The sequence below is a fragment of the Gorilla gorilla genome, chromosome 10 (assembly GCF_029281585.2).
Source record: "Gorilla gorilla gorilla isolate KB3781 chromosome 10, NHGRI_mGorGor1-v2.1_pri, whole genome shotgun sequence".
Lineage (NCBI taxonomy): Eukaryota > Metazoa > Chordata > Mammalia > Primates > Hominidae > Gorilla > Gorilla gorilla.
Genome location: NC_073234.2, coordinates 68,874,546 through 68,894,378, shown reverse-complemented (window position 1 = coordinate 68,894,378; position 19,833 = coordinate 68,874,546). Strand labels below are relative to the sequence as shown.

The 19,833-nt window shown below is 40.3% G+C and overlaps 1 protein-coding gene across 12 annotated transcripts in view; it reads left to right on the top strand.

Annotated features, from left to right (window-relative positions):
• BICD1 (BICD cargo adaptor 1) overlaps positions 1-19,833 on the top strand; it is a 278,578-nt gene that overhangs the window by 215,221 nt on the left and 43,524 nt on the right. For 5 of the 12 annotated variants that reach the window (XM_055357926.2, XM_031000666.3, XM_055357927.2 and 2 more), the window contains exons 5-8: positions 7,795-8,889; positions 14,843-14,994; positions 17,824-18,141; positions 19,125-19,318. In XM_055357926.2, the coding sequence (XP_055213901.1) occupies positions 7,795-8,889; positions 14,843-14,994; positions 17,824-18,141; positions 19,125-19,318 (1,759 nt within the window). Of the gene's footprint in view, positions 1-7,794; positions 8,890-12,780; positions 14,995-17,823; positions 18,142-19,124; positions 19,319-19,833 lie in introns of those variants that run through there. The other 7 variants (XM_055357923.2, XM_063694067.1, XM_031000668.3 and 4 more) reach the window with 4 other exon arrangements.

The window sequence follows — 19,833 nt, the reverse complement described above, 5'->3', positions numbered from 1 at the left end:
AGTGCAGTGACGTGATCTTGGATCACTGCAACCTCTGCCTCCCAGGTTCAAGCAATTCTCCTGCCTCAGCCTTCCAAGTAGCTAGGATTACAGGTGCCCACTACCACATCAGGCTAATTTTTGTATTTTTAGTAGAGGTGGGGTTTCACCATGTTCAGGCTGGTCTCAAACTCCTGACCTCAAGTGATCCTCCCGCCTTGGTCTCCCAAAGTGCTGTTTCTCTAGTTTTGGTATCAGAGTAATACTGGTCTCATAAGAGTTGGGAAGTGCCCCTCTCCCTCCATCTTTTTTAGTCTTCGTCCAGTTGACTGACTTTTGTGCATTAGTGTGCATGAGAGAATTTTCTTTTCACCACACACTCTAAAGTAGACACTTTTAACAACTGATGAATTCCCTCATATAGAGTTTCTTTGTTCTATCTTGATCTTTTTTCATAGAATTCTCTTTTGTTGGGACACAGATATGCATTATCAGAGTTGTTTCTCCTCAAGCAGAGAAGAACAAATTATTTAGGAGTTCCATTTGTGCATATCGATGCTATGTATACTGTTAGAAGAATCACATGATCATTTAAGTGTCAAACTGAGAGTCAAAAGACTTGGCTGGGCAGGGTGGCTCTCACCTGTAATCCCAGCACTTGGGAAAGCCAAGTTGGCAGGATTGCATGAGGCCAGGAACTCAAGATCAGTCTGGGCTGCATAGAGAGACCCCATCTCTATTTATAAAAAGGTTTTCAGGCTGGGCACGGTGGCTCACACCTGTAATCCCAACACTTTGGGAGGCCGAGGCGGGCAGATCACATGAGGTCAGGAGTTCAAGACCAGCCTGGCCAACATGGTGAAACCCCATCTCTACTAAAAATACAAAAATTAGCCAGGTGTGTTGGCACGTGCCTGTAATCCCAGCTACTTGGTAGGCTGAGGCAGGAGAATTGCTTGAACCGGGAGGCAGAGGTTGCAGTGATCCAAGATCACGCCACTGCACTCCAGTCTGGGCGACAGAGTGAGACTCCGTCTCAAAATAAGTAAATAAATAAAAAAATAAAAGGTAAACACTCAGTGAAATAAAAAAAATTATATGGGATATAGGAACAACAATGACAATAGTAAACATATGTTGTATACTTACACTAAACAGTTCACAAATACTGAAGTCAGGTTTTCTAGCAAAACAACCAGCTCTGCTGTGAAAAAATAAAATCTCCAGTTCCAGACAGAAACTGAAGATTGTAGGAAGAGAAATAAGACAACTATTCTCAGTCACTACAGAAGATTATAATAAACTCCTCAACTCTCTGTTGGATAAATTCTTTACAAATGGAAATTAAAATAGTAACACTTAAAATGTATAGTAATTTTAAGCTTTAAAGTGCTTTGCATTTTATTCATTCAAAGCACTAAATCTAAAACAATTTAGGCCAGGTACAGTGGCTCACGCCTGTAATCCCAGCACTTTGGGAGGCCAAGGTGGGCAGATCACCTGAGGTCAGGAGTTTGAGATGAGCCTGGTCAACATGGTGAAACCCCGTCTCTGTGAAAAATACAAAAATTAGCCGGGCGTGGTGGCACGTCCCTGTAAGCCCAACTACTCGGGAGGCTGAGGCAGGAGAATCGCTTGAACCCCGGAGGCAGAGGTTGCAGTGATCCAAGATCACACCACTGCACTCCAGCCTGGGCAACAGAGTGAGACTCTGTCTCAAAATAAATAAAAAATAAAAGGTAAACACTCAGTGAAGTAAAAAATAATTTCTATGGGATATAGGAACAACAATAATCATAGTAAACATATGTTGTATACTTACACTAAACAGTTTACAAATACTGAAGTCAGGTTTTCTGGCAAAACAACCAGCTCTTCTGTGAAAAAATAAGATCTCCAGTTCCAGGCAGAAAATGAAGATTGTAGGAAGAGAAATAAGACAACTATTCTCAGTCACTACAGAAGATTATAATAAACCCCTCAACTCTCTCGGATAAATTCTTTACAAATGGAAATTAAAATAGTAACACTTCAAATGTATAGTAATTTTAAGCTTTAAAGTGCTTTGCATTTTATTCATTCAGAGCACTAAATCTAAAACAATTTAGGCCAGGCCCGGTGGCTCATGCCTATAATCCCAGCACTTTTGGAGGCCAAGGCGGGTGGATCACCTGAGGTCAAGAGTTCGAGACCAGCCTGATCAACATGGTGAAACTCTGTCTCTACTAAAAATACAAAAATTAGCCAGGCGCAGTGGCAGACGCCTGTAATCCCAGCTACTTGGGAGACTGAGGCAGGAGAATCACTTGAACCTAGGAGGCGGAGATTGCAGTGAGCCGAGATCACACCATTGCACTCCAGCCTGGGCAACAGAGTGAAACTCCGTCTCAAAAAAATTAAATAAATAAATAAATAAATAAAACAGTTTAAGCATCTGCTTTTTGAAATCCAAATACCATTTAAGGTACTCTAAGCCTTAATAGCTGAGTGAAAATACAATGTTGGAGTTTTATAAAATTACCTGTATTTTAGTAACTTTTTTGTCAGGCCAAACTTAATTATCTGGGAGAAATATATATAGATAGATAGATATGATATATGTGTATAATATATATTTACATATGTGTGTAATATATATGTAATTTGGATACCATTTCCTATTCAATTGATTTCAGCAGAAACGTATTAAATATAGAAAGTAGTACTGTATAGCAGCAGTCCCCAACTCTTTTTGGACCAGTGATCTGTTTCATGGAAGACAATTTTTCCACAGATAGGGTGCGGGTGGTCGGGGGCCATCAGATCTCATAAGGAGCTTGCAACCTAGATCCCTCGCATGCGCAGTTCACAATAGGGTTCGCACTCCTATGACAATCTAATGCTGCCACTCATCTGACAGGAGGCAGAGCTCAGGCGGTAATGTTTGCTTGCCTGCCACTCACCTCCTGCTGTGTGGCCTGGTTCCTAATAGGCCACAGACTGGTACTGGTCAGAGGCCTGGGAGTTGGGGACTCCTGTTGTGTAGGGAGGAAACACACATGCAAGAGACAGTGTTCTATTTGATGTTTTCTGGAGATGCTATCGTGAAGACACTGTAGACTTACCTTTTTAGGCTTAGAAAATGTTTATATTAAATCTCAACTGTCAGAGTCCAGATTGAAGACTGTTCTAAAGGCATGACCTTATTCATCATAACACTTTTGCTGCTAAAACAAGCTTCAGACACATTCAGTACATTTTGTTTTGATCCAATATTTATTTGATCCAGAGGCTTTTCCTTTTGAAGGGCGTTTTGGAAACAGCCTTATCTGTAATCATGTGTACTAATCGAATAATGTTTACACTTTCCAGTGCAAATTTGCTTAATTTTCAAGGGAAAAAAGGAAAACAAAAACACTTCTGACATAATCAGTTTTCACTGAGATTGTATAGAATAGAGATTTTCCATCTCCTTTATGAAAAATTCAAATGACATGGCTATTCATGAAATACCATATTATATAATTACCAGGTTTTTCACTGAAAACTATTGCCCAAATAGTCTGGGTAAGCAAATTCATCATCACCTCTGGAGATACAGTCCGTTATAACTAATGAAATCCAGCTAAGATTTGTATTCAAATATTTCCTGACTCTAAAATGAAAGAGTTGCTTTTATAAAATTTTCAAAATTGTGAGAACAGATGTGTTTGCCATGTAAAAACATTTTGGTTGTGGGAGGTGGACCACAGCTAACCAATTGTTCACAATAGCTAACATTGTAGAACCTTCAGTATTAAATTCACTAACTCATTTCATCATCAAAATTCCCTATGAGGGGTTACTGTGCTCCTTGTATAGGTTACCAAACTGAAGCTTTCTCAGAGTCACATAGCTAAGTAAATGTTGGTCCCGAGATTTGACTCCAGTGTTCTCTGATGCCACAGGCCCAGTTCTTTACCTGCAGTACTATCATTTGGGAATAATTTGGTTTCTGCAGCCATAATATGTAATTTGTGGGTTGCTTTCCTTTCATAGGTATGGACAAACACTATGTCATAAAATCAGAGCTACAACTTAAAAGCCTCTAAATAACAACTTGAGATAACAAAACTGTATCTTAGGTTCTAATATATGTGATCATACTATACAGGCAGTCCTTGGTTTGCATAGTAGTCTGGGACAGTAAAAAATGGTCGTGCAAACTGAAACCATGCAAAACAAACTTAATAATTGGGAAATTTACAATTGTTTTGTGATCTTTAAATATTTTTGTGAAACATTAAAAAGTCTCTTACTGTTAGTTATAAATATATATAGAAATGAAAATATAGTAAAACTACTTAGTACTTCATAATTTAAAACATTAGGAACATTGAGAGTTAACCTTTTATTTCTTTGTAAACAGCTTATCAAGAGTATTTTGATCTTGCCTTCCCATAAAGCTTAGGGCCAGGCGCGGTGGCTCACGCCTGTAATCCCAGCACTTTGGGAGGCCGAGGTGGGCAGATCACGAGGTCAGGAGTTCGAGACCAGCCTGGCCAACATGGTGAAACCCCATTTCTACTAAAAATACAAAAATTAGCCAGGCATGGTGGCGTGTGCCTGTAGTCCCAGCTGCTTAGGAGGCTGAGGCAGGAGAATCGCTTGAACCCGGGAGGCAGAGGTTGCAGTAAGCGTAGATCGCACCACTGCACTTCAGCCTGGTGACAGAGCTAGACTCCATCTCAAAAAAAAAAAAAAAAAACTTAGGACACTGAGCAAGAATCTTTTCTATGCTTTGGCAAATTGTAATCCTCATTTCTAAGTTTGGATCATCTTCCAACGTTTTATCCTCTGCACTTTAAACATCTGGAAATATCTTTGTGAGTACCTTTAATGTGCCAGCATCACTTCCTCTTCGACATTTTCATCCTTTTTGCAACTACTGTACTGTACTTCTCTTTTTCTTTTTTTTTTTTTTTTTGAGATGGAGATGGAGTCTCACTCTGTCGCCCAGGCTGGAGTGCAGTGGCACAATCTCGGCTCGTTGCAACCTCCATCCCCCGGGTTCAGGCAATTCTCCTGCCTCAGCCTCCCCAGTAGCTGGGATTACAGGTGCGTGCCACCTTGCCCGGCTAATTTTTTAAAATATTTTTAGTAGAGACGGGGTTTCACCATCTTGGCCAGGCTGGTCTTGAACTCCTGACCTCGTGATCCACCCACCTCGGCCTCCCACAGTGCTGGGATTGCAGGCATGAGCCACCACACCCGGCCATACTGTACTTTTTCATTTAATAAACTGAAAAATTTGCCTCCACTAAATTTCTTTGGGTGCACATCTAAAGTCCCTCAAACAGCATTAGTGTCAATATTTCCATATTCAGTTATTTCTTCTATAACTCCATTTAGGTAGTTTTGGGGATTTTTTTAGAGGCAGGGTTTCACTATGTTGCCTCAGCTCCTGGGCCCAAGCAATGCTTCTGCCTCAGCCCCTGGAGTAGCTAGGACTGCAGGCACACCCCACTGCACCTGGCTTCATTTATGTTTTTTTTTTCAGATTTCATTTCCAACATTGTCACTCTTTGTTGCTGTCGTTTCTTTCTTGTAATTCATTTTTGTAAAACATCACATGGATTTATCACTAGGAGACAAGACAAGGCAACTACATCCTTAGCTGTCTATGAGTGAACTGAATAACAGATACGTAGTAACCAATCACTGGCCGACTTTGAATGAAGTGGTGTCATTGGCCGTTGGTCATGATGTTATGTAGTGATTTTATAGACTGAAGTGCTGGCAGCAAAGATTGTGCGTTATGCATTGCTCACAATCAATATATTTGGTCATTGAAATTTGGACCATGGTTTGGGGAGTAGCTGGTGTTTTAACTAAAGCATAGTAACTGAAACTTACCCATATTAGAACCTCGCCAAGAGAGGACTACCATGAAAGTTAAATGAGGGGCATTAGGTTCCACAAAGGATCATAAAAATACTACTCTGCTCTATTATACATTTACATATACACATGTGTATCCTAAAGTAATAAGCTAGTTTTAAAATATTAACCATACTTAATGATTAATATTTATTATATCTAATTATAATAATTTTACTTGCCACCTAGGGATTTAGAAGAGTTCAGAGGGATTTAATGTGTCATCCAGGAAGTTTGAAAGTTTGAATTGGGCCAGGCGCGGTGGCTCACGCCTATAATCTTTGGGAGTGTAATCTTTGGGAGGCCGAGGTGGGCAGATCACGAGGTCAGGAGATCGAGACTATCCTGGCTAACACGGTGAAACCCCAGCTCTACTAAAAATACAAAAAAATTAGCTGGGTGTGGTCGTGGGCGCCTGTAGTCCCAGCTACTGGGGAGGCTGAGGCAGGAGAATGGCGTGAACCTGGGAGGCAGAGCTTGCAGTGAGCCGAGATCGCACCACTGCACTCCAGCCTGGGAGACAGAGTGAGACTCCATCTCAAAAAAAAAAAAAAAAAAGAAAGGTTGAATAGATACTTTCCTTTAGATATGAAGACATTCAGCATCAATTCATTGCTCTTAAAGCAGATCTCATGATGGTTTATTTTTTAAAAAGAAGAAGAAAGAAAAGAAAACACAAGTGCAGAAGGATATGAACACCATGATACTTCTTATAGAACAATAATGTAAACAATATTATTTGGTTATTGAGAAACATTTACATTATAAATGTAAAAACTCATAATTCATAATATTTACCCATATGGAAGGAGAGAAAATGGTTTAAAATTTTTCCACATTGCAATTTCTTATATACCTATGTTTAATGAGACAGTATTTTTTATGGACATCTGAGTGTTTTTCATCACACGGTAATACTTACATATCACATTATTCAAATTAATTACTAATATTTAAAATTCCTATTTTGGACTGAAGGAATTGAATTGACTTATAAGTTGTTCTTTTAGCCCTAAAATTCTGTATGTATTCTTTGACTTTTATATTAGAAACCATCAAAGCTGGGCGTGGTGGCTCCCACCTATAATCCTAGTACTTTGGGAGGCGGAGGCAGGGGGCTGACATGCGCCTAGGCATTCAACACCAGCCTGGACAACATAGCAAGACTCTGTCTCTACACACACACACAATTAGCCAGGTGTGGTGGTGCATACCTGTAGTCCCAGCTACTCAGGACACTGAGGTGGAAGGATCACTTGAGCCTGAGAGGCAGAGCCTGCAGTAAGCCCTGATTGTGCCACTGCACTCCAGTGTGGGTGACAGAGCGAGACCCTGTCTTAAAAAAATATAAAAACTATCAAATGTAGTGCGTGTTTATTTTGGGGACTAAATGCTTATTTTTAAGGGGATGGTTAAAGTACTCAGCATTATTTAGGGAGTTAAAGCCTTAGGTTTTAAACCTGATTTGGGGTTGAGCTCTGGGAAGGAAAAGATGATTGATTCATAGGCACCCTGATACAGTCACTTATGATCTGAAAAGCAGATGTACTCTAAGGCACTCAAAATAAAAATAACACCAGTCCTATGCTTATCTCTTAAATTCATGTTGTTTTCTGCAAGGTGTTAAAAATCAAAATAAGATTGTTCTAATAACATTGAAGTTTCGTGAGTATATGTGTATGATACAAGCGAAATTGATGGGTAACTACTTGCAGTATAATTCTTTTAGAATTATGTACTTTTAGATTGACTTACCAGAACTGCTGAAATAAAAAACACTCCAATTTAATTTGAAATAGTGGGAACATTGGCTCTGCTGCAGTGATTTTAAGTATATACATGCCTGACTGTGAATGGATTAAGTTCATCATTGGTGCTGCCTTGAGGTGATTCAGAGACTTTCTTTTGCCATTGCAGGTAGAGCGGGAAAAGGCCATTCTTTTGGCCAACCTACAGGAGTCACAGACACAGCTGGAACACACCAAGGGGGCACTGACGGAGCAGCATGAGCGGGTGCACCGGCTCACAGAGCACGTCAATGCCATGAGGGGCCTGCAAAGCAGCAAGGAGCTCAAGGCTGAGCTGGACGGGGAGAAGGGCCGGGACTCAGGGGAGGAGGCCCATGACTACGAGGTGGACATCAATGGTTTAGAGATCCTTGAATGCAAATACAGGGTGGCAGTAACTGAGGTGATTGATCTGAAAGCTGAAATTAAGGCCTTAAAGGAGAAATATAATAAATCTGTAGAAAACTACACTGATGAGAAGGCCAAGTATGAGAGTAAAATCCAGATGTATGATGAGCAGGTGACAAGCCTTGAGAAGACCACCAAGGAGAGTGGTGAGAAGATGGCCCACATGGAGAAGGAGTTGCAAAAGATGACCAGCATAGCCAACGAAAATCACAGTACCCTTAATACGGCCCAGGATGAGTTAGTGACATTCAGTGAGGAGTTAGCTCAGCTTTACCACCATGTGTGTCTATGTAATAATGAAACTCCCAACAGGGTCATGCTGGATTACTATAGGCAGAGCAGAGTCACCCGCAGTGGCAGCCTGAAAGGGCCCGATGATCCCAGAGGACTTTTGTCCCCACGATTAGCCAGGCGGGGTGTGTCATCCCCGGTAGAAACAAGGACCTCATCTGAACCAGTTGCAAAAGAAAGCACAGAGGCCAGCAAAGAACCAAGTCCAACTAAGACCCCCACAATCTCTCCTGTTATTACTGCCCCACCGTCATCTCCAGTATTGGATACAAGTGACATCCGCAAAGAGCCAATGAATATCTACAACCTTAATGCCATAATCCGGGACCAAATCAAGCATCTGCAGAAAGCTGTGGACCGGTCCTTGCAACTGTCTCGTCAAAGAGCAGCGGCTCGGGAGCTAGCCCCCATGATTGATAAAGACAAGGAAGCCTTAATGGAAGAGATCCTCAAGCTAAAGTCCCTGCTGAGCACCAAACGGGAGCAGATCGCCACATTGAGGGCGGTGTTGAAAGCCAACAAGCAGGTAATCTCATTCTACTGGTGAAAGCATGCCAGTCAAAGCTTTCTTAACTAATTTATTCCCTAATTTTATTGAGTATCGAGTATCGTCAAGATGAGAGTTCAGATTCTTGGTAAGTGGATAAATAAAACTGTCCCAGTGCCAGATCAGAATGTCATAATAATTATTGTTTTTAAATGATGAAATATCTGTGCCCAGTTAGGTGGAGGCAGAGGTGAGGAACTTAAAGCAGGAACACAGGAGATCTAGATGCCTTTCTGCACATGTAGAAAGGCAGCTCAGGCGGTGCTGGGCTGAAGCCTGGCAGTGAGTGGCTGTGGAAACAGGAGATGGAGGGTGGCAGAATAGGCTGGCAAGGCAGGTTACACCAACCAGGGCGATACAGCAAGAAAGACAAACACCCAGCAGGCAGCTGGAGCAAACAGAGGGAAATCTGGGTACATATGGTGAAGAAGGTCTGATGGCCAATAACTGGACCCCAGCTTTGGAGCTGGAGGTTCACATTCAAGACTCAATTTCTAGGAGTATAGCAAAATTATTATTTTATTTTTTTATTATTTTTGTTTTGAGACAAAGTCTTGCTCTGTTGTCCAGGCTGGAGTGCAGTGGCGCCATCTCTGCTCACTGCAACCTCCGCCTCCTGGGTTCAAGCGATTCTTATGCCTCAGCCTCCGAAGCAGCTGGGATTACAGGCATGTGCCACCATGCCCGGCTAACTTTTTGTGGAGACAGAATTTCACCATATTGTCTAGGCTGGTCTCGAGCTCCTGACCTCAAGTGATCCGCCCACCTCGGCCTCCCAAAGTGCTGGGATTGCAGGCATGAGCCACCGCGCCCAGCCAAGTATAGCAAGATTAAAAGGAGTGTTTTGTCCTTCATCCCAAACTTAGAGAAACAAGAGCGCTAAATAAATGAACAAGTCAGGGATGAAAGGCAAGACAACTGTGAGGACCTGAGTGAGTAACAGAAACAAAGCCAGACAGATTGTTACCAACAAATTAAATAGTTTGGGGCCACTTTAGCAAGCAAATAATAGAGAGAGTGTGTGAGAGAGTATAAGAATGAGCTCTACCTGTGCTACTGACCACGTATCTGAAATGTAGGTTCATTTGGGATGTTAACTCACCTGGGTCAGAGGTTAAGTAATAGGGAGCTTTTCCTAGCTATTGATCTTGTCCTTCTGGACAAGTAGTAATGTTACAACATGAACCTGTCTAATTCCCAGCCCTCCTTAATGACTGAAATTGTTTTCACCCTGAGTTTTACCTTGGTGGGGGTGCTGCGAAATATAGGCAGGAAAATTATTTTCACCTTTATTTAGTTTATCTGAAAAGATATTCTTGAAAGACACATATTTGAGAAAGGTGCTGAATAAATGTTGGTGTTGATAAAGAGAAGCAACAAAGCACCAAATACCCTCTTGCAAACGCAAGCAGTGCCAGTGAATAGTAGGTCAAGGGAGCTCTTGGTCTTTGGAGAATGAGGATTAATTTCAGATTCAGAGTGTCTTCTCCATTTGCCATCATCTGGGGAAAACCACGCCCTTATTATGTCATCTACAGTGCAGCTTTCAAGTCCTCATCTCTAGTTCCCATAAATCTATTTATATAATTGACATCTATACCATAAGCTATAATATTGTTTGCACTATTAACATGTTTTATATAAACCTAAGGGCAAAATATGACTTTATATTGTCACTTTAGAGAAATGGAAAAGATTAGAGTGAATGAAACCATCATTCTCAGCAAACTATCGCAAGGACAAAAAACCGAACACCACATGTTCTCGCTCATAGGTGGAAATCGAACAATGAGAACACATGGACACAGGAAGGGGAACATCACACACCGGGGCCTGTTGTGGGGTAGGGGGAGGGGAGAGGGATAGCATTAGGAGATATACCTGATGTAAATGACGAGTTAATGGGCGCAGCACACCAACATGGCACACGTATACATATGTAACAAACCTGTACGTTGTGCACATGTACCCTAGAACTTAAAGTATAATAAAATATATATATATAAAATAAATAAAATAAAAAAAGAAAAGATTAGAGTGAATGAAGAATTTGTGAGAGATCTGACTCTAATTTTAGGTCAGAATAAAGGAATTTATTATTATAACTCTGCTATAATTTAAAGACCCAATGATTCAGAGTGGTCATAAATAACCAATACCATATTAGATAAGGCTTACACAAGGACATGCTATCCTGGGGCATTCTTGGTCAAGCCATCCAGATAACTTCTCTGACTTCTTCCTAAAGGTTGAATATTAGCAATTTAGGTCTGGGCGCAATGGCTCACGCCTGTAAAGCCAGCACTTTGGGATGCCAAGGCCAGTGGATCACTTGAGGTCAGGAGTTTGAGACCAGCCTGACCAACATGGAGAAACACCATCCCTACTAAAAATACAAAATTAACTAGGCGTGGTGGCGGGTGCCTGTAATCCCAGCTACTCGGGAGGCTGAGGCAGGAGAATCACTTGAACCCGGGGGGCGGAGGTTGCGGTAAGCCTAGATTGCATGATTGCACTCCAGCCTGGGCAACAAGAGCGAAAATCTGTCTTAAAAAAAAAAAAATCAAGATGCTTAACTGAAACAGAGGTATAGATAAGGACACTTGGCCAACCAACAGAGACTAATTTGTGAACAAGCATTCATTGATTACATATTTTCTGGGAGGCAGTAAGTAGGGATGCAAAAATAAATGACATAATCTAGTAGGAATTCCACAATTGCCTGTAGCTGTTTACAAGACAGGACTTATCAAGCACTTTAGAGTGATGTAAACAGTACCACAGGAAATCAGAACAGAACAAAGCATTCCTAGCTGAAGTTTTATTTTCACTGTGCTTTGTGGTACAGGTTGAGTATCCCTTTTCCGAAATGTTTGGGGGGACAAGAAATGTTTCAGATTTTGGATTTTGGACATTAGCATATATACATAATGAGTTATCTTGGGGATGGGATCCAAGTCCAAACATGAAATTTACTTATGTTTCATGTATTCCTATATACATAGCCTGAAGGTAATTTTATACAATTTTTTTAATGATTCCGTGGCTGAAACAAACTTTTGACTGCCACTCATGACATGAGGTCAGGTGTAGAATTTTGTGGCTCATGTCAGCACTCAAAAGGTTTCAGATTTTGAAGCATTTTGGATTTTGGATTAACGATGCTCAACCTGTACCATTTGCATTACATTAGAGTTACAGTCTATATGGGCTCAGTAAATTAAATGAAAACACATTTCTAGCAATGCATTTGGTCTACACGTTCATGATGTTGGGCCTGTTGCTGTGATGCTTATGTGCCGTAAATAGCTTCAAGTATTAACAGATGACATTCACTATATTTATTTAGACATTGTGGAATGTTTGTTTTTAAGGTTAAGGTGAGAATTCTGGGGTACAGGGGAAAAAAGGAAATCTCCCTGTTTTAAAATAGGCATTCTACTATACAGCCATAAGAAAGAAAAGAATGAGATCATGTCATTTACAGGGACATGGTTGGAGCTGGAGACCATTATCCTTAGCAAACTAACACAGGAACAGAAAACCAGATACCGCATGTTCTCACTTATAAGTGGGAGCTAAATGATGAGAGCAAATAGTCACATAGAGGGGAACAACACACACTGGTTCCTGTTGGAGGCTGAAGGATGAGAGGAAGGAGATGATCAGGAAAAATAACAAATGGATACTAGGCTTACATACCTGGGTGAAGAAATAATTGGTACAACAAACCCCCATGACACACATTTACCTATGTAACAAACCTGCACATCCTGCAGCTGTACCCCTGAACTTAAAAGTTAAAAATAAATAAATAGGCATTCTGTAGTCTCTATGAATCTTCTCATTTACTTAAGGATTTTTTCATAGGCACAGTGCCTTCTGATGAAGTCAGTAAATGCTTATGAAGCACCGTCCATCTAGCACTGTGCTAGATGCTGAAGATTCAAAGAAGACTAACACATGGTCCCTGCCTTCCAGAAGACTCAGCCTCCTGGGGATGTCAGGATAGAAACACAATTACAGTTCAACGTTACACATGCTGTAATCCAAGTTATGAGAACAATGCAGAGGAAGCAACTAAGGTTTCCTAGAGGAGCGGAAAAGACTTCACAGAAGCAATTATACCTTAGTTTGTTATTAAAGGATAAGAAGCTGTTTTCCAGAGGAGGAGGAAGTAATTCCAGACAGAACAGTAGGTAGAGAGGCTTTGGAGTGACAAAATAGAATAATATATTCAGGGAATGCTCAGAAAGACCTATGTGGCTGGAAATAAGACTTTTTTTATTTAGAAAGTCAACTTTGGAATGTGTGGAGAAAGTGGTGAAAGCAGAAATCAGCAAATCCAGTGAGTTATGGATACTTAAAATTATTTAATTCTGGAAAAACTTTGCACAGGCTATGGACAAACAAATCTACAAACAAAACTGAGGCTTTGGGGTATTTGTCACAAACAATAAATGAGTTTGTATTTCTATTTCAGATCTAGCTCTTCTGTTATCCCCCACTTTATTCCCCTTAGATACTGACCGTGGGATTCTATGTGCTTACAAATTTGTTACATCTACATTTCACAACTTAAACATACTTTTCTGTTTTAAATGAATATGTGTCTAAGCTTTTTAAACACTGAACAACTGCCATTTTTCCCCAGGTCAATTTCTGCCTTGTGGATAATTTTCTGAATCTGTAATATTTCTGAAGATTCCTCCAAGTATTTACAGAACATACAGAAGTATTTTATGAGTAAAGTCTCATTTTAATCTGAATTTAAATCCAATCAAAACTCACAAGAAACTACTTTGGAATCAAAACAGTAACAAAGTACCCTATCCCAACATTGATTTAATTAAGAAAGAATTTATTTCTGTAGATGTTGGCACTTTGCATATGAAGGTTTGAAGCTGCCCATTTCAAGCAACAAAAAGAAATGTTAAAAACCAAGGTAGTCTTCCTGGGAAATCCCATTAGTAATGGATTTCTCTACTAGTAATGGAGTTGTTCATTAGTATGGGGTATTTGTATACACTTTGAAAAGTTATAGTTTCCAGTTTGTAAAAATCATGTGTTCCCAGTTTGGCTTCAACATGCGAACTGTGTGCTATGCATCAAACAGGCAATCCCTAAGTATACACTGATTTTATGCATTGATTCAGTCAGTGTGTTTTTTTACTTGTGTGTGTGCCAGGGTAGCTCTTGATTTGAAACACTATTAATTCCAAGAACTTCGGACATGCCCAAATCCCAGATTCAAACAAATGTTTTAACTCATTCAACATTTTATAGCCCCTACTTTTATGAAGATTTTGAAGGAATTATATTTCACTATATTTCATTGTTTGGACAAATTGTATGCAAATTACAAAGTAATTAGTTCTTTATCACTTCTTTTCCTTAAACGTACGATAACATGGATTTATAGTTTATCATATACTCATATTATAAATTACAATGGTGTATGTCTTTTATTCTATGTTTTGGGCCCACAGAGCACAGGTGACAAAATTTGAGTTCTAACATATTCCAATTTGATTATTCCAATTGAAGCTGTGCTTCTTTACTAAATAATTGGTAAAAAAAATTTTTTTGTATAAAGTTTCATTTTGGCTCCCTCCTTGTCCTAAAATCGCATACTTTCAGCAATCTGCATTAAATATTTATTAAACTACTGTCATTCTCTTAGCTCCTGATACTGACTCTGGCTCGCAGCGGGCTTCTAGGGCAATTTAACCACATTATGAATTCACAACACATTTTGACATTAAAGAAAAACTTCCCTGTGTCCAAAGCGCATACCTATGTTTATATAAAATGTAACCAAATCAATTTCACTTTCCTTTTATAAAGGAACATAATAGGCACAGCATGAAGCAATCTGTATGATGGATTTTCCTGATATGAAAATTGTAAGCAGTGTGATTTTCTGCTTTAGACAGCTGAGGTGGCGCTAGCTAATCTCAAGAACAAATATGAAAATGAAAAAGCAATGGTGACTGAAACCATGACGAAGCTTAGAAATGAACTGAAGGCTTTGAAAGAAGATGCTGCAACCTTCTCATCCCTGAGAGCAATGTTTGCAACAAGGTAACAGTATTTTCTTCCTATGACTGGGTGTGGTAGGTGGGGAAAAGGCTTTAAAATTCACAGCCCTGCCTTTGTGCATGTTGAGTGTATTCGGTGAGTAGTCTAGGATGGCTAAGTGTGAAGAAAATCTGTGGAAGTCCACTCTGACATATCTAAAAGCAAGCCTTCTGTGCTGTTTTCCAGAGCCCCCTACTGAACACTCTGGATCCAGAAATTCTATTACATAAAAATATTTTTTAAGTAAGCTAATATTAAGAGATTGTTTCTAGAATGTATGCATCCCAAAGAGAGTCTCCCTCCAAATAAAAAGCTTTCAATAAGGAAAAAAACCCCACTTCCTAGAATAGCTAAATACTATCACCTCTGAAATAGAGTTCTGTGAAGGAAGTACATGAAAGTATATAAAAGTGCCATACCTTTAGTACTGTGCGAGAAGATACTGTCATAATGAAGATTAACAATCACATCAGCTAATTACTTATATATATATATATATATATTTTTTGAGACGGAGTCTTACTCTGTTGCCCAGGCTAGAGGGCAGTGGTGCGATCTCAGCTTACTGCAACCTCCGCCTCCCGGGTTCTAGCGATTCTCCTGCCTCACCCTCCCGAGTAGCTGGGAATACAGGCACCTGCCACCACGCCCGGCTAATTTTTTGTACTTTTAGTAGAGACGGGGTTTCACCCTGTTAGCCAGGATGGTCTCGATTTCCTGACCTCATGATCTGCCCGCCTCGGCCTCCCAAAGTGCTGGGATTACAGGCGTGAGCCACCGTGCCCGGCTGTATTTTGTGTTTAAACATGAAGTGATTATTAAGAATGTATTTGATTTGAAGTTTTCAGAATCTTGAGATTTTCAATATACTGTTGAAATACATTTTTTGCTGTCACAATGCAGTGTCAAAAAAGACCTACCCTTTTTTTTTTTTTTTTGAGATAGGGTCTCACTCTGTCACCCAGGCTGAAGTGCAGTGGCGCTATCTCGGTTCACTGCAGCCTGGACATCCTGGACTCAAGCAATCCTCCCACGTCACCTCAGCCTCCCGAGTACCTGGGACTGCAGGCTTGCACTACCACACCCGCTACTTTTTGTGGTTTTTGTGGAGGCAGGGTCTCGCCATGTTGCCCAGGCTGGTCTCAAACTCCTGGGCTCAAGAGATCCGCCCACCTCGGCCTCCAAAAGTCCTGAGATACGGGTATGAGCCACCATGCCCGACCAAATCCTACCAATTGTGTATCTTGTATGATGCAAACTTGGTGCAAAATTCACGAATAATTACTATGGCTTTACTTGCAGATTTAGTAAATAATTTACATTTGGCTGATACATGTAAAAGTGTTCAAAACAAACAAAAAAAGATCTCTTGAGCTTTATAGGAGTCCCCCAGAAACTGAGATCACGCCACTGTACTCCAGCCTGGGTGATAGAGCGAGACTCCGTCTCAAAAATACTAATAATTTTTTATAAAAAGGAATTGTTATCCCCAAATTGTCTATTTTCACAGACTTTTTTTGGCATGAACAATATTTGTTATTCATATTTTAGCGGGTAAATAAACTCAGAAAAAAACAAAACAAAATTCAGAATGAGCTTTTTCTCCACGCCACCTCTACCTTCCAAATGTATATGTGCTCAGGTTTTGCCTTTGGTAAGGAAAAAAGATCACTGATTATCTTCCTTCTTCGGCACAAGTATGAACCCTGAATAAAGATGTTTCGGACAGCCTGCTGTATCTGTATGAAACCTTGTGAAATCTTGGTTTTTGCAGGGTTTTCTGTTTTTTGTTTTTTGACAACTCATTGCTCTGTCATCTGGTTGAGAAATCATTGAAAATACTCAGTTTTCTAATTCAGGCAAATCAGTCAAATTGACAAGACCAACAGCTGCAATCTATACTAAACTAAAACGTATAAATATAGATAAGGAAATGTTTTCTTTATAAACATTATTATTTCGGATACTATAGGCATAGCCTATAATAAACTTGTTACATTCCTCCAAAGAATACAATGTCATACAGTAAAAAGAGCTACTGTAAGACACCTCAGGTACAGTGGACATTGTGTGAGACTTGACTGTTATTCGTCTGTTACACAGCAGCCCCACGATAACTCTGTCCCTGGGGTTTAAGACATTGCCTATTAAGACTGTCTCCATATGGGCTGGGTGCAGTGGCTGATACCTGTAATCGCAGCACTTTGGGAGACTGAGGCAAGAAGATCACTTGAGGCCAGGAGTTCGAGACCAGTCTGGGCAACACAGTGAGACCCTGTCTCTTTAAAAAATAATAATGACTGGGCGTGGTGGCTCATGCCAGTAATCCCAGCACTTTGAGAGGCCAAGGTGGGAGGATCACTTGAGGTCAGGAGTTCAAGACCAGCCTGGCCAACATGGTGAAACCCCGTCTCTACTAAAAAAAATACAAAAATTAGCTTGGCATGGTGGCACAGTCCTGTAATTCCAGCAACTCGGCAGGCTGAGGCATGAGAATTGCTTGAACCTGGGAGGCAGAGGTTGCAGTGAGCCAAGATCACGCCACTGCGCTCCAGCCTGGGCGATACAGCGAGACTCAGTCTCAAAAAACAAATAAACAAAACAACAACAACAAAATAATAAATTTTTAAAAAATGTCCCATATATCTCATTGTATGGATGAACATATATTCCAATTTTCTGCTATTGTGCGTTATCTGCATTCTATTGCTAGACCTTTAAACCAGTCTTCTAAATTTCTAAATTTCAGTCAAATTTATTACTTTTCAACTTAAGTCCCAAATTCAGTTTCACCAAGATTTTCCTCTGCCCACTTCTCTGTTTTGGTTCCAGATGTGATGAATATGTCACCCAGTTGGATGAGATGCAGAGACAGTTAGCAGCTGCAGAGGATGAGAAGAAGACTCTAAACACTTTGTTACGAATGGCTATCCAGCAAAAACTCGCCCTGACCCAGAGGCTGGAGGACTTAGAGTTTGACCATGAGCAGTCCCGACGCAGCAAAGGCAAACTTGGAAAGAGCAAGATCGGCAGCCCTAAAGTAAGTGGGGAGGCATCAGTCACCGTGCCCACCATAGACACTTACCTCCTGCATAGTCAGGGCCCACAGACACCCAACATTCGGGTCAGCAGTGGCACTCAGAGGAAAAGGTATGCATGCAGCGATCTTCATAGTACGGTGCAGTGGCCAGATTTTAGTTAACTGCAAAAATAAATGTGCTCTTGTTGTGGAGGATGGAAGAGGGGAAGGAAAAGAAAAAATGGGAGCTGGCATATAAATTGTCTTGCTAATGTGGGTCTTTCCAGATCAAAACCTTTTTGATAATTGTGTTTATGTAGTCCTTTCTAACCCCCTGCCCAATCCCTCCTCTTGATTAATCGTAATATAATTTTCAAGTGTCTGTTAATATTTTTGCTACTCTTTGTATGTGTAAATATGCCTCTCCCTTACCTCCAACCTGAGAATTGGTAGATAAAGGTGGATATTAAGAATGAAGCTGTGTTCTACCTGGGTTATAATTTTAAAAGTCATTGTACCTTTGGAAATGGTGCTGTTTATCAGCTTCTCTTTAACGGGGCAAGGATATGAATATGTTCTCTTAGGGAAACTTTTGTCCATAGGACCAAAACTGATGACGGACTGAAAGGGGATGTCTATATCTAGATAAAATGGGATGGAATACGCACAGTCCTTTTCTTGAAAGCAGGTTTTTGTGCTTTTTCATTTGGCATGGGAATATTGCCCAGAGAAACCACTTGTAAGGTTTTTAGGGGCTTGATTTTGTGACCTCTTTCCAGAGTCCTGGCTGTTGAGTTACTTACCCTGTATTTTCGGTTAATGGTAACATTTTTATTTTAGGAGCTTTCATTAAAGACTCAAATAATATATTTTCTATTTGCGGTTCAAGCTGACTAATTGTAATAAATCTTTTTTCCAGTATCCAGAACAGTTTCCAAATAGGGTTGTATCCTGATGTGGAAACTAAAAAAAAAAAAAAAGCAAAAAGATTGATTTACATATTTAAAAAATTAAATGCCAATATAAATAATGTTGTCACTGGTGAGGCGTTAAAAGGTAATTAAAGTAAAACTTTTTTGTTTCCTATATGTATTTTTCTTGGATCTCCTGCAAGACAATTTTCACCTTCCCTTTGTGATCAGAGCCGTCCCAGGACTTCAGGGGCTTCCTACCTACAGAATTTATTAAGAGTTCCCCCTGATCCCACCTCCACAGAATCATTTCTTCTGAAGGGCCCCCCTTCCATGAGTGAATTCATCCAAGGGCACCGGCTCAGCAAGGAAAAAAGGTTAACCGTGGCTCCACCAGGTAAACATTTTTTCCTTGGGTGCATGTGATGCAAATGATTAGTTGAATAGACTCTCCCCTTCCTTCCAGTCACTCAGGCTCACCCAGCTGCAGAGTCTACCTTTGATGATGTGTAAATTCCTGTAAGTCAAGTAAAAACTTCCTTACACTTAGCTTCCCATTTCCTCCTTCACTCATATTCCTTAGAATGACAGACTTCCATTTAACAGCCAAAGATGGCAAATGAGAGTTGGAAGGAATGGGATAGGTAAAGGGAAATTAGCAACAAGCACAACGCACACACACTTGGATCCTATTTGCAGTTTGGTAGCTCATGGCGATTCCATCTTGGTCAGATTTGGCCAGTTCTCTCTTATCGTTTTTAATGTAATTTCCGTAAAGGGAGAGCCATATGTATAACAAGGCTTTTGGGCTGATTTCCTTTTGTAGTGACTCAGAACGTCTCCTCAATCATTATATTGAGAATAAAAGTAAAACCTTCTAAGATTTTGCTCCTTAAGAACATTTAGGTCTTA